This window comes from Coffea eugenioides, chromosome 6, assembly GCF_003713205.1.
Source record: "Coffea eugenioides isolate CCC68of chromosome 6, Ceug_1.0, whole genome shotgun sequence".
NCBI lineage: Eukaryota > Viridiplantae > Streptophyta > Magnoliopsida > Gentianales > Rubiaceae > Coffea > Coffea eugenioides.
The window spans coordinates 47,613,244-47,628,062 of record NC_040040.1 but is presented as its reverse complement, the minus strand read 5'-3'; the positions used below and the strand labels follow the sequence as shown (position 1 = coordinate 47,628,062).

The following is a 14,819-nucleotide window of genomic DNA, read 5'->3' as shown; positions in this document are numbered from 1 at the left end:
AAAGTATTTCGGAAGATGGAAAGAGATGAGGAGCACCCATCTAGGCTTTATTGGGTACGTCAAATTGGTCAGGGGTAATATGGGTATGTTTCCTACTGCTACCAGAAGAACAGGCGCGTTTTGCCCACGAATCGTTACGGTGGATGCTTTCCGTCTATTTGCCAGTTCAACCCAAACCACAGGGGGTTTATGTATAGCTTTTTGAACGATGGGGGGTTATGTGGTTTTTTCGAAAACCACAGGGGGCTAAAATGTAATTTGCCCTATATTAAAAGAAACTAATGGTACTTAATCATACAAAACAAATTCAAATTTAAGTAATTCGAGAACATGCAGCAACTACAATCCCAGAATAATGGTTAATTTGGCTAATGAGTAAAAAATAAATATATTTTAACTCAAATGAGGTAAGTGCGATATGACAATAATAATCATGGAGGACAACCATTTAAGTTCAGTTCATTTTTTCATTTGAAGCACTTTTAGTCAAAATTGTCCACTTTTTTTTTATCCAAAGTAAAAGAAGTTCTATATAATGGACTGGACACAGCGCACTGGGATCATTGAAGTGTGGGAGATAAAAGCATCTTCTTCATCTACCATATTTGTCTAGTCAATGAATCTAAACAGGTATTTGGAAGCTACAGCAGACTAGAGCACCATAGGCTTAAAAATAGATTAATTATACAAATGCTTATAAATATGCGATCACCTGACCAACATTTTGATTGTTGTCCTACCGAGTGAGCTTAATGTGCTCATACAGGTATTTAAATCCTCATCACAGGCTATCCAAATCCATTCATTCTCTTCATCCTGATACTCAATTTTAAAACTTCCAATCGGTAGATTCAATCGTTGTTCAACTTTCTCCTCCAAATTGAGTTTATGGGCTGACAATGGAAGTCTAAACTTCATGGTATACCCTTGATATTCTGCTTTCACCCAGATGCTACTATCATCTCCTAGCCTTGTTGTGTCTGGCCGGTGTTGTTCTTTAGTATTTTCAGTAGAAGGCTGAACAACTCTTTGTTCAACAAAGGCTTGATTAACCTTTCTTGCTTTATGAGGTGGCCATCTGTTGATACCGTACTCCCTACATATACGCTTCAATGTAGATCGACTAACTGCAATCATCAGAAAGAAAGAAACAAATCAACACACATTAACCGAATTCAAATTCAATTCTGATCTAGAGAAGAGCTGTAGTTAGGAATTACCTCCAAATGCTTTTGCAGCATCCTCAAGATTCCTCGAAGAATTTTGTTCAAGAACCTCACGAGTAATTCCAAGTTCACTTCTTAAAGTACAAATTGGCTTTTGCGTTTTTACATTATTCACTTCATTGCCACTCTGTTCCATACTAGCACCACCTCTTTCAGGTGTAGATTCGATACCGGTAGTACTGCAGATTTCAAAAGAATCAAATTCATCCTCTGGAGAGACCTTTATAACCTCAACAGTCAATTTCTGCCCCAATTCTTGTCCTGAAGCGATCTTAAAAGAACTTCCGAGGCTTTCTTTCAATGTCTCCCTTATGCTGTTCAACAATGTCCTAAGATCCCCAAAGGAGTCTTTTTCATTCGTAGGTAAACGGAACTCCAGTACGTAAATGCAATTGTCCGAGCAAGAGCTCTGCAAACAAACTGCAAAACAGGCAGAATGCTTATGGGATCGTGCCTGGACTACCAATGGGTACTCTGTTATTTTTAATTCTCTGACATCCCTACAAAAGCATGCACTTTTGGATGAGAATGCTCTCCCAACTACCCCTTGTCCCTTCCGAATAAAATCTACGCCAGCATGATCATGAGAACTTAGTATTTCTCCGAAAGTAGTCCAAATTTTAGTATCACCATAACCCAGTCCACATATTTTCCTCAGCTTGCTCCATGCTTCTTCAATTTTAGCAATTTCTCCATCTTGACCTGTAGATGAATGGAATGGCTTAAAAGTATTAGCATGGAATGGATAGCCTAAAGCATCAGCCAAGATTATGCAGTATAAAAGGATAAAAAAAAAATACTTGAGGTACTCACATGAACTTGCTTCCGGGAGTCTTACACTAGTAATTATCAGATTCATCTCCTGTAGTAGATTTTGGCAAACATATTATATATGCGTCATAAATAAATTAAAATGTTATTTACAAGTTTCAAAGTGTTTGTTTTGGCTTTTAAAGACTGTTTGACAACAACGGATTTGCACCCACACCAAAAAAAAAAAAAAAAAAACCAACAAGACAGGGTCTTTGTATGTTTACCCAACTAATTATGGTATAGAAGTTCTGAAAAGCCAAAACCACCTTCAAACGCCATAGAATTTTTAGAATCAACATCTTTCGGTTAAAAAATAACTTAAAAAGAGAACATTAATATGAAGGTGACAGTCACCATAGTTTTTGCAGTTATAAGCAGTTAAAAAATTGGTTATTGACACGTTGAAAAGGAACCTCTCATTAGATTAATTTATAAAAGCATCTCTCCTAGTACCACCTAACAATTGGAAACCACGATTTATCCCCAAATTTGTAAAGGACATGGAGACGTACAAAATTCATGCCAAGCATCCCCCTATTCAAGTTATATTTATCACGAAATTCTTATTAAGTGCCATGCTACCACAAATCTTGCACTATATAACACACAAGGAGACAATGGTTCGTTATGTTATAAATTAACCCCTATATCCATTACCTAGTTCAAATAATAAATTAATTAGTTATCTTTATATCAGTCATTACCGTAAGTATGCTCTGAAGTGACCATAAAGCGAGAGATGTAGTTTGTAACTCTCATCAAAATTCTGGTCGGTCGTGGAGCAATTATCCGGAGGAGAAACACAAATGAAATGATGTCAACTAGAATCAGATTGGCTCTTTTTTTTTTTTTTTTTTCTGATAACAGATGCTAATTATTTACGGCCTGGGATTCGTCCTCTAAGCTCCTCTTATATATATATATATATATATATATATATATAAGGGAGGGAGTCTGCACCCATTTCATATATATTATCTAATTTATTGATAAAAATTATACTAATAATTATATAACTCATAAATGATAAACAACACCACCCCCAGGTCCTTGTCAGCAATAGGTAAGAAGTAATTAAGCAACTTGAAAAGAGAAAAGTCGAACCTGAAGCTTCTTCGGAACCCACCGTGGAGGTATATAATTACGTGGTGATACAATTTCCAGTACGCCAATGGGAAGGTGCCGAGTGGGATGATGATAGATTGGCAAAGCCCAGTAATCCCTGACACGGCCGACCGCATAATCACGTTGAGGATACTCTCTAATAGTGTAATCACCCACATTCCATGCATATTCAGGCACCCCACTGCGGAACACTCGACCAGGGGGACCAATCTTATCATCATCATCATCTTCATCGACGGGTATTAAGTACTTCAAACAGTGCTTCCTATATTCACATAGTTTCTCAACGGCTCGATCACGCAAGTAGACACTTCCTATATTCACATAGACGTATTGGAGAGCAAAAGGCTGGTCACAAGTTGCCAAATACGTTTTGTCCCTAATCTTCACTAAACCCCAAAACTGAACTAGACACTTCCAATAACTACACGTTTCCGAAACAAGTTCTAGAAGACGTATGATCTGGTCCTTAATCACGGCACCGTCAGCAGCTGCAATAGGAAAATCAATTAAAAAATATTAAAGGGTGCTTATCATCATCATCATCTTCATCGACGGGTATATATGAACTGTTTGTATCAATTATTTATTTATTTATTGCAGAGTACTCTACTGATTGACCCGTGCTTTCGCCGAGACCAAACACGTCAAAGAAAGGAAGTTATGTGTGTATGTACTCATGATGATCCATCATAAACTTTGAGCAAATTGCAGTTTACAAAAATTCCAAATTATACTTTGAGAGAGCCTTCCAACCTCAATCTACACATCTGATGATGTATAATTTTCCCAAAGATTAATTGAAGAGCTTTAAGTACCTTCCAATTGGGAGGCCCAAGCCTTTGTATCTTTCTAACATCCATATAACCGAAAGATTATATTGAAAGAACTCCATACTTACTGGCTGAGAGATGATGAGGCTTCCCGCAGCGTCCTTCGTCATTGCCGCATGTGCTCCAGAAAACCCACCGCTGATAACAATCGTTAATTGAATGGGAGTATGATAGTTCACGAGGCCCCAAACCTTCCGCAGAAAAAGAAGCCATTTGTAGTTTTGTCATTCCTTCTCCTCCGATACCAGTAGTACTGCAGATTTCAAAAGAATCAAACTCATCCACTGGAGAGACCTTTATAACCTCAACAATCAATTTCTGCCCCAATTCTTGTCCCGAAGCGATCTTAAAAGAACTTCCGAGGCGTTCTTTCAATGTCTCCATTAGGCTGTTCAACAATGTCCTAGGATCCCCATAGTCTGCTTCAACTTCATCTTCATCTTCTTCATACGTAGGTAGAAAGAACTCCAGTACATAAATGCAATTGTTCGAGCAAGAGCTCTGCAAACAAACTGCGAAACAGACAGAGTACTTCACGCATCGTGCCTGGACTACCAACGGGTACTCTGTTATGCTTAATTGTCTTATATCCCTACAAAAGCATGCACTTTTGGATGAGAATGCTCTCCCAACTACCCCTTTTCCCTTCCGAATAAAATCTAAGCCACCATGAGAACTTAGTATTTCTCCAGAAATAGTCCAAGTTTTAGCAACTTCATAAGCCACTCCACATATTTTCCTCGGCTTGCTCAATGCTTCTTCAATTTTAACAATTTCTCCATCTTGACCTGTAGATGAATGGCTTAAAAGTATTAGCATGGAATGAATAGCCTAAAGCTTCAGCCAAGATTATGCAGTATAAAAGGAGAAAAAAAAAATACTTGAGGTACTCACATGAACTTGCTTCCGCGAGTCTTACACTTGTAATTGTCAGATTTATCTCCTGTAGTAGATTTTGGCAAACACATTATATATGCACCGTAAATAAATTAAAGTGTTATTTACAAGTTTCAAAGTGTTTGTTTCGACTTTTAAAAGCTGTTTGACAACAATGGATTTGCACTCCCAAAAAAAAAGGATAAGCTCTTTGTATGCTTACTCAACTAATTTTGGTATAGAAGTTCTGAAAAGCCAAAACCTCCTTCAAACGCCATAGATTTTTTAGAATCAACATCTTTCGGTTAAAAAATAACTTAAAAAGAGAAGATTAATATGGAGGTGACAGTCACCATAGTTTTTGCAGTTATAAGCAGTAAAAAAAATTGGTTATTGACACATTGAAAAGGGACTTCTCTTTAGATTAATTTATAAAAGCATCTCTCCTACTACCACCTAACAATTGGAAACCCGTGACCTCTGGAAACCACGATTTGTCTCCAAATTTGTAAAGGACATGGAGACATACAAAATTCATGCCAAGCCTCCCCCTGTTAAAGTTAGATTTATCACGAAATTCTTATTAAGTGCCAAATTTTGTTTGGTCTTGAGTTCACTATAAACTTAAATCATTAATGCTATGCTATTACAAATCTTAAACTATATAACACACAAGGAGACAATGGTTGGTTATGTTATAAATTACCCCCTATATCCATTACCTAGTTCAAATAATAAATTAATTAGTCATCTTTAAATTAGGTATCACAATAAGTATGCTCTGAAGTGACCGTAGAGCCGAGACATGTAGTTTGTAACTCTCATCAAAATTCTGGTCGGTGGTGGAGCAATCATCTGAAGGAGAAACACAAATGAAATGATGTCAACTAGAATCAGATTGGCTCTTTTTTTTTTCTGATAACAGATGCTAATTATTTACGGCCTGGGATTCGTCCTCTAAGCTCCTCTTATATATATACTAGTTAGGACGGCCTGCGCGTTGCGCAGGAGGGCGAATATTTCCCGTGTTAAGTTGCACAAATTTTAGTTATTGTATATTTGTTGTAGTATAGAGAATTATATAGGTGGTATAAGTTTGGCTTGAATTATAAAATAATAGTGCGGTAAATTGGTTGGGTGAATATAGTATTAATAGTTTGTGAAGTATGAAGGATATTTTGTAATATAATAGTTAATAAAGTACTATAATTGAGACAATGCAGTGTCAACATTTTGTGTGGTATGATTTGTATAAATTATGTGGTTTGGGTGAGGTAATTATAAAGATACCCATTTATATTTATGTATATCTCTATTACTCACTAAGTTCTATAAATATGGGCCTATTCTTTTTTTTTTTTTTTTCACAAATTAAAACATTTAATCAATATAATCACAAGAATTGTTTTTCTTTCATATTTTTGTATAATGTCGCTCACTAATATTAGATCATTAATCCGCATTAAGAGCCATGTATTATTACATTGTTTTTGAAATTTACAATACTTTAATTTTTTTAATGTAAGAAACAATGTAATTAATGTTGCATGTTTGACTAAAAGAATAATAAAAAAATAGCATACAACATTGCTTTTCAATTTAGAGTAATTTAGAGCCATTAGGAAAAATGAATATATACACATTAAATTTAGAGCCATTAGGAAACATTTTATAATAATTATATATATACATTAAATATGGATATTTATCTGACAATATAAAAGCGAGAGTTGTCCCATGAACAATGTTTTTTTGTCAAGCGGTTATCCTGCAATTGTTATTGGATGCCCGGACTATTAGTAAATAACATATTAATTATTCTTTTCTATAGAACGAAAAATAAGAATAAAAACAAGGGCATTAAAAATTTGTCATAATTATATAGAGTAATATGGATATCTAGACTAATATATCTTTATAGTTGTATGTTTTAAAAAGTAGTAGGATTAGAAACCATTTCTAGTCCATGACACCTTAATCGATTTTGGTTAATTGTGATAACAATGTTGGACTTCATTTTTTTTTTTACTGCTGTTTAACTTTTGGGAATCATTCAGTCAAAAGCTACTACTGAACATGCTAAACAATCACTGCATTCAACAATTTTACAGAGCACTATTTTATTTCATTTTTTTGCAATATATGCATTCATTTTTTTCCAAACAATTTTTATTTCATGTCGCAGTAATAAAATCCATTTTTAAAGTCATTAAAGCCAATAATAATTTATTAATTATTTCCTCAATAATTGTGTATTTACAGAACGCTCAACATTAATTAGATTGTTTCTTACATTAAAAAAATTAAAGTACTGTAAATTTCAAAAACAATGTAATAATACATGGCTCTTAATGTTGATTAATGATCTAATATTATTGAGCGGCATTTTACAAAAATATGAATGAAAAATAATTGTTGTGATTATATTGATTAAATGTTTTAATCTGTGCAAAAAAGAAGAAGGGAAAAACCAACAAATACACAGATTATCAAGAATAAGAAACAGATAGAAATACGTGAAACCTCAGAATAAAATTAGAAAAAATATATTAATCCAACTTGATTATCAATTTTTATTTTTAGCCCAGATTATTTGTATGATTCTTGAGCTTTATCTGACTGAATTAGAGAAAATCTATACAAGTTCAGAAGCTTAACTGTTGCGTCCCTTTATTGCTCTTTGTACAAATACATAGAAAGTTATGCCTTTTGCCTTTCTTTTTGTTCGTTATTATGGTCTGGTTTTCAGCTGAGATTTCATCACCGTAGCATTTGACCAGAAGGATGACTGGAGGCTTCTCAATGACCAAAAGACCAAAACGCCCCTCAAAGTCACAAAAATAGCAGCATAACCGCTTGACCAAAATTCACTATTCATCCTCCAACTCTCTCTTTTATTATATAGACTAGTGAGACGGCCTGCGCGTTGCGCAGGAACGCTAATATTTCCCGTGTTAAGTTGCTTAATTTTTAACCGTTATATATTTCTTATAATGTACAGAGTTATATAATTATTATAAGTCTGACTTGAATTATAAAATAATAGTGCGGTAAATTGGTTGGGTGAATATAGTGTTAATAGTTTGTGAAGTATGGAGGATATTTTGTACTATAGTGGTTAATAAAGTACTGTAATTCAGACAATGCAGTGTCGACATTTTGTGTGGTATGATTTGTATAAATTATGTAGTCTGGATGAAATAATTATAAAGATACCCGTCTATATTTATGTATATCTCTATTACTCACTAAATTCCATAAATATGGGCCTATTTCCTTTTTTTTTTGCACAAATTAAAACATTTAATCAATATAATCACAACAATTATTTTTCTTTCATATTTTTGTAAAATGCCGCTCACTAATATTAGATCATTAATCCACATTAAGATCCATGTATTATACATTGTTTTTGAAATTTAAAGTACTTTAATTTTTTTAATGTAAGAAACAATCTAATTAATCTTGCATGTTTGACTAAAAGAATAATAAAAAAATAGCATACAACATTGCTTTTCAATTTAGAGCAATTTTGAGCCATTATGAAAAATGAATATGCTAAAAATTTTATAATAATTATATATATACATTAAATATGGATATTTATTTAACAATATAAAAGTGAGAGTTGCCCTATAAACAGTGTTTTTTTGTCGAGCGGTTATCCTGCAATTGTTATTAGATATCCAAACTATTAGTAAATAACAAACTAACTATTCTTTTTTATAGAATGAAAAGAATAAGAATAAAAACAAGGGCATTAATAATTTGTAATAATTATATAGAGTAAATATGGATATATAGACTAATATATCTTTATAATTGTATGTTTTAAAAAGTAGTAGGATTAGAAACCATTTTTAGTCCAAACCCTTGACACCTTAACCGATTTTGGTTATTTGTGATAACAATGTTGGACTTCTCTCTCTCTGTTTTTTTTTTCTTTTTCTGCTGTTCAATTTTTAGGAATCGTGCAGTCAAAAGTTACTCCTGAACATGCTAAACAACCACTGCATTCAACAATTTTACAGAACACTATTTTATTTCATTTTTTTTGCAATATATGCATTGATCTTTTTTGCAAACAATTTTATTTCATGTCACAGTAATAAAATTCATTTTTTAAAGTCACTAATGCCAATAATAATTTATTAATTATTTCCTCAATAATTGTGTCTTTACAGAACACTTAACAATTTTATTTCATGTTAAGCCAACAATAATTTATTAATTGTTTCCTCAATAATTGTGCATTTACAGAATACTTCAAAAGCAAATAATTAACCACAAAATTAACTTTGTACTAAAAATACAAGACTAACTTTTAAATTTTGTTTAAAAAGTAAAAAATATCACTAAATTCAACATTCCAACTTAAAGAGCCTAAATAAAAAGGTATATAACAACATTAAATCACATAAATATATTGATTGTATAGTTAGATGTAAGGAATGTAGGCAACAAAGAATATAAAAGGCATCGGATATTTAGTAAAATAAAAGAATATAAATAAGCATGAATAAAAGTAAAAATGGGAAAAATTTAACAAGCATCATGATTAAGAGGAAGGAAAATGTGGGAATTCTCATCTCTCTAATAGGTTTTCAAATGACATGAACAAATCAAAAGTACAAAACAGTAGATTACTCAAAGTCAAAATGGCAATTTTCCAACGAAGAAGAGGAGGGTTTCAAAGAAACATGTAGAAACAAAAAGTGAGGCATCCACAAAAGTGAACAATGAGTCAACAAAAAATAGGGTCAGAAGACAACAAAATTACCAAATAATCAAGCAACTATAGCATGCAGCTTGAACGAAGGAAAAAAGGAATGGCATAACTGAAAAATAAGACTAACCTAAGGCTAAACTAACACTCAAGAATAGCTAAGATGGCCTATCTCTGCGGATCACAATTAGGCAAAAATGATGCAAACAAAGAGGAACAAAGAACAAAATAAATTACAAAGAAACCACTCAACTATAACATGCATCTTTCGGTCTCCTGAGTAAGGCAGAAACAGGAAATGGCATTAGCGAAAAATGAAGGACTACTAAGGCTAATTCTAATGACATAAGGAACTGCCAAAGACTGATGCAAATGGAGTTGCCGAAAAGCCAACAAAACCAACAAATACAAAAGCCATCAAAGTTGCTGAAAATTACGTGATAACCGCTCGACCAAAATGGCACTGTTCATTCCAACTCCGCTTTTATATAGTTAGATATATATATAAGAGAGGGAGTCTGCACCCATTTCATATATATTATCTAATTTATTGATAAAAATTATAATAATAATTATATAACTCATAAATGATAAACAACACCGCCCCCGGTCCTTATCAGCAATAGAAAAGAAGTAATTAAGTAATTTGAAAAGAGAAAAGTCGAACCTGAAGCGTCTCCAGAACCCAACGTCGACACGGTTTGCCCCAAAAATGTGGTGATACAATTTCAAGTACACCACTGGGAAGGTGCCAAGTAGGATGGTAGATTGGCAACGCCCAGTATCCCATGACACGGCCGACCGCATAATGACGTTGAGGATACTCTCCAATAGTGTAATCATCCACACGAGGTGCATATTCAGGCAACCCACTGCGGAAAACCCGACCAGGGGGACCAATTATAAGCTGCACTTGGTCATCTTCATCGACGGGTATTAAGTACTCCAAACAGTGCTTCCGATATTCACATAGTTCCTTGACGTCTAGATCACTGAAGCGGTAGCATTTGAGAGCAAAAGGCTGGTCACAAGTTGTCAAATAGGTTTTGTCGCCAATCTTCACTAAACCCCAAAACTGAACTAGACACCGGCACCACGCTATTGCTTCCAAAGCAAGTTGTAGAAACCATTTGATCTGGTCCTTAATCACGGCACCGTCAGCAGCTGCAATAGGAAAATCAGTATAAAAAATATTAAAGGGTGCTTGCTAGTATATACTAGTACTATTGTATCATTTATTTATTTATTAATTGCAGAGTACTCTACTGATTGACCCGTGGTTTCGCCGAGACCAAACAAGTCAAAGAAAGGAAGTTATGTACTCATGCGTCATGATGATCCATCATAAACTTTGAGCAAATTGCAGTTTAGAAAAATTCCAAATTATACTTTGACAGAGCCTTCCAACCTAATTCTACACATCTGATGGATGGAATGTGTACCTTCGCCGCCGCCTCCTTTGTACCTTCCAATTGGATGGCCCAAGCCTTTGTATCTTTCTAACATCCATATAACCGTTTAATTTCTCATCAAACTAATTTTTTTTCTCTTTTAAATTGTTCATGCAAATTTATTCCACAGGAGTTTTATCAGAGTCAGACAATATATAGCTATGACAAATTTAATTGCGATAAATAGAGTCCAACAAAAATATCCACAAACATACATGTTATATATCTATGAGAGATTATTGAAAGAACTCCATACTTACTGGCTGAGAGATGATGAGGCTTCCCGCAGCGTCCTCCGTCATTGCCGCATGTGCTCCAGAAAACCCACCACTGATAAAAATTGTCAAATGAATGGCAGTATGATAGTTGACAAGGCCCCAAACCTTCCGCAGAAAAAGGAGGGGAGGGAGAAGTTTGAGCTTCCATTCTTGCCATTTGTGGTTTTGTACAGGAGAAAACTGCTATATCTTCTGGATCGATCCCGTTCCCCGGTTCTCACTTCCTTGCAGCTACATCTATTATTTTATTTATCTTCTGTATAGGAAACTAAGACTGTGTGTTATATATATATATACACACACTCACAGTCGAACACTTCAAAGTCAATGGTCGAGGTGAGAAAAGGGACTAACAGGAAGAAGTACAAACAAGCGAAATAACGAGGAAGCAAACAACAGCGACCAAGGGTTCAATAGGTTCGAAAAGCTCAAATTTCAACGGTTCGTACGTGAAGAAGTTAGCTGTCGTTTGTGGGTAAAGATTAATCTCTTGCAATCAGATGCTATACAGATCGAGGAACGAAGTTGACGCTCATGAGGGCCCATACGTCACTAGCAAGTTGTGGCATTTTCTTATAATAACTAGGATGGGATAAAGGACGGAGACGCCGAGTTTAGTAAAATAATTTGTACTAATTCAAAATGGATCATTAATGAAATTTGTTTGTTTTTTATGGAATTTAGTTACAGATAAACCAAAATAAAATATTGAACCAAAATTAGAGCAAACTTTCATCTAAATATGTAATCATCAAAAAAAAAATAGTAAGTGTTATTCTCATTAAAGAACCACAACATTAGAGGACTTCACCCAGGTTGTAATCTACACTTACAATTTCAAGGTTAGGTTGCATTATGGTTTAATTAAGAGATCCATTAATTTCCTAATGATGTAGCTACTCAAAACTTATAAGCATCATCAGGGGTTAGATTTTGCTATCTTTCCATGTTTTCAGATCATTTTCAGCATTAGAAAACAATAAAAAAAAAAAAAAGAGTGAAGGGGGGAGAGTTAACAAGGCTGTAAGCAGGAAAATGCAAAATAGTAAGAGCCAAAGTGAGCAAGAAAAAAAAAACATGAAATTGACTTTATATTATTGGTAGAAACAAGATACTTCATCCCATGTGACCTTAAACAAAGGTATAACAACAGTATAATCAAGGTTTCAATCCACATCAGCCTGCAATAAGTTTCCTCACTCATCAACCTACAAATTGCATATAACAAATCTTATATCTGAATACCAACTACCAGACTTATGGTTAACTAAGTTCTATGGCTGATATCAAGGCACGTACACAAATAAGATAATATCGCATTTGTGAAACACTATAGCTGGGGACTTGCTGAAAAGAAGTAATAATAATAATCATTTGCCGAGAATCCGGTCAAGCAGACTTGTTGAAACGTTTGACAGCAATCCAAGAGCAGTCATCTTCAAGCTGCAAATTGTGGACAACATTGGGAGCTTTCTCTCCATGTTCTGATAAAAAGATTTCAACTGAGAATCCTGAAGTCGCCACCTTCAACTCATCTAAACTGCATTCTTTAAATGCTGGCAGTTTCATCCTCTTATTTTCTCCACATTTCTCTCAAACCCCAGAAGGAAAAACATCAGAAAAAGGGGAACAAAGATTATATTTTTATACATTTAACAGAGTTTTAAGAATTACCAAGATCAGAGGAATAAGAGATGTTGGATTTGAGGTTGGAAGGCCACCAACAAAAGCCTAATTTAGAGCAGCGAGCTCCCATTGGGATGAAGACGAATAAGGTCAAGAAAACAGACAGAGAGAAATATCACAAATGGATAGAACAAATCATAGGGACATAAAATACACGTAACCAACCAAGTCAATTCAAGTGCCATTGCAGCAAAAAACTTTTTTTTTTTTTTAAAAAAAAAGCTTGCAAAGAGGTCATATACGATCAAAACACAGGGACAAAACACGAGAAGCAAAGTACAAGGGTCAGAGTTAACCAAAAAAGTGGGAAAGTATTGGACTAACTCAGATTGGGTTGGGTCTGGAGTACCCTTAGCAAATATCTGCACCAGAATACACTGAGTCTGACTAGAGCAGCAGCAGTCTACAAGGAGCTGGATTACCCAGCCACAATCACTTGGAGTCCAGAGGCAAATGGGAATTTCACCACATCAGCCTATGATTTGCATGGGAATTAGCAAAACAAGAAGGAGAAAGACATGGCCTGGGAAAGAATATGGAAGCTTTAAAGGCCCTAGTAGATGGAAGTCGCTGCTGTGAAGAGTGAGGCATGGACGATTGCTCACTAATGCAGAAAAACATTACAGACATCTGCATCCTTCCAGAAAATGTGAAGTATGTGGAAGAAGAAATGAAACAGCACTGCATGCATTGAGAGACTGTGATTGGATCAACAAAATTCGGAGAGGACTTCAAATCAAAGTCCCCGATTCAATGGGTGGATTGGAACGTTAAGCAGAGTGACATAGGAAGGACCAAGAACGTACTCTGGCCCATGCTCTCCCAAGAGGTAGTGCACTGGGCATGGACAGTGAGGAATGAGAAGGCTCATCAGAGGCTGGACAGAAAGCTCAAAGCCCGTCCGAAGCAGCTAATTCAGCAAGCAGTAGAGGCTCAGGAGCTTAACAATACTCGCACGGAGAACAGGAACCAGCCGAAATACATCAGCTGCGACAAGCCACAGGAGGGCTGGATTAAGATGAATGTAGATGGAGGTGCAAAAACATAATCCAGGGAGGGCCATACTCTTGGGACCTAGAATCGCCTATAGAGCAAGCAGGGAACAAGAAAGTCATACTGGAGACAGATTCTCAGTAGCTATGTCGTTACTAGAATCAGCACTAGAGGAGAGCCAATATTGGAATATGATCACTGAGATCAGAGGTATGCTGAGCTGCGATTGGGAATGTAGAATAGAACAAACATGGCGACAGAGGAATGTTTGTGCTGATCGCCTTGCCCTGACTATGTACAGGAACCCACCAGAAACTCTTAAAGAACTTATGGGCCAAGGTGTCCGTGGCGGGGAAATTCCTCGACTTGTGAATGGTAATGTGCATTTATTAAAGATAATTCAAACGCTTGATAGTTTACTAACAATTTCTCATTAAGCATCAAAATTAGATATTACACAAAGAGCATAAATAATTTTATATTTATCTTTCTTTTTTCTTCTTCATTTCTTCTTTATTCTTATTAAAATTTCCTTTGAGTTTCAAACATACATACTGTTATTTTGTTATATAATATATCTAATTATTATCAAATTTTATAAAATAAAAAGTTTATGTTTAGTAAAATTATTTTCATTATTTCTATTTTTTAATAAAAATTGATGCATAAGAAGAAAATAATATCAACAGAAAATACTTGAAATTGTTAACGCATGCTATTTTTTATCTTACGATAACTAATGATGACCAAACTTTTTTAGTAAGAAGTTATTTGACCATAAAAGGAATTTTTTTAGACAGATTACTTTTGAA

General features: G+C 34.7%; 1 protein-coding gene across 1 annotated transcript; it reads right to left on the bottom strand.

Moving 5' to 3' along the window:
- Positions 1-529: 529 nt before the first annotated feature.
- LOC113775661 (protein NLP7-like) lies at positions 530-11,516 on the bottom strand. The gene is made up of 7 exons (XM_027320626.1): positions 11,311-11,516; positions 10,267-10,763; positions 4,892-4,940; positions 4,066-4,785; positions 3,144-3,655; positions 1,221-1,928; positions 530-1,127 (listed from the first exon to the last, which is right to left on the bottom strand). Exons 1-6 carry the CDS (start codon positions 11,483-11,485, stop codon positions 1,881-1,883), a joined length of 2,001 nt encoding a protein of 666 aa, XP_027176427.1. The 5' UTR covers positions 11,486-11,516; the 3' UTR covers positions 530-1,127; positions 1,221-1,880.
- Positions 11,517-14,819: the final 3,303 nt, after the last annotated feature.

Bases quoted from the DNA above. Each gene is read 5' to 3' on its own strand.
- LOC113775661 (XM_027320626.1), bottom strand. From the start codon at position 11,485: ATGGCAAGAATGGAAGCTCAAACTTCTCCCTCCCCTCCTTTTTCTGCG. The intron at 4,786-4,891 runs GTGAGTACCTCA...ATTCATCTACAG, and splicing joins ACTCGCGGAAGCAAGTTCAT to GTCAAGATGGAGAAATTGTT. The intron at 3,656-4,065 runs GTAAGTATGGAG...TTCCTATTGCAG, and splicing joins GCCTCATCATCTCTCAGCCA to CTGCTGACGGTGCCGTGATT.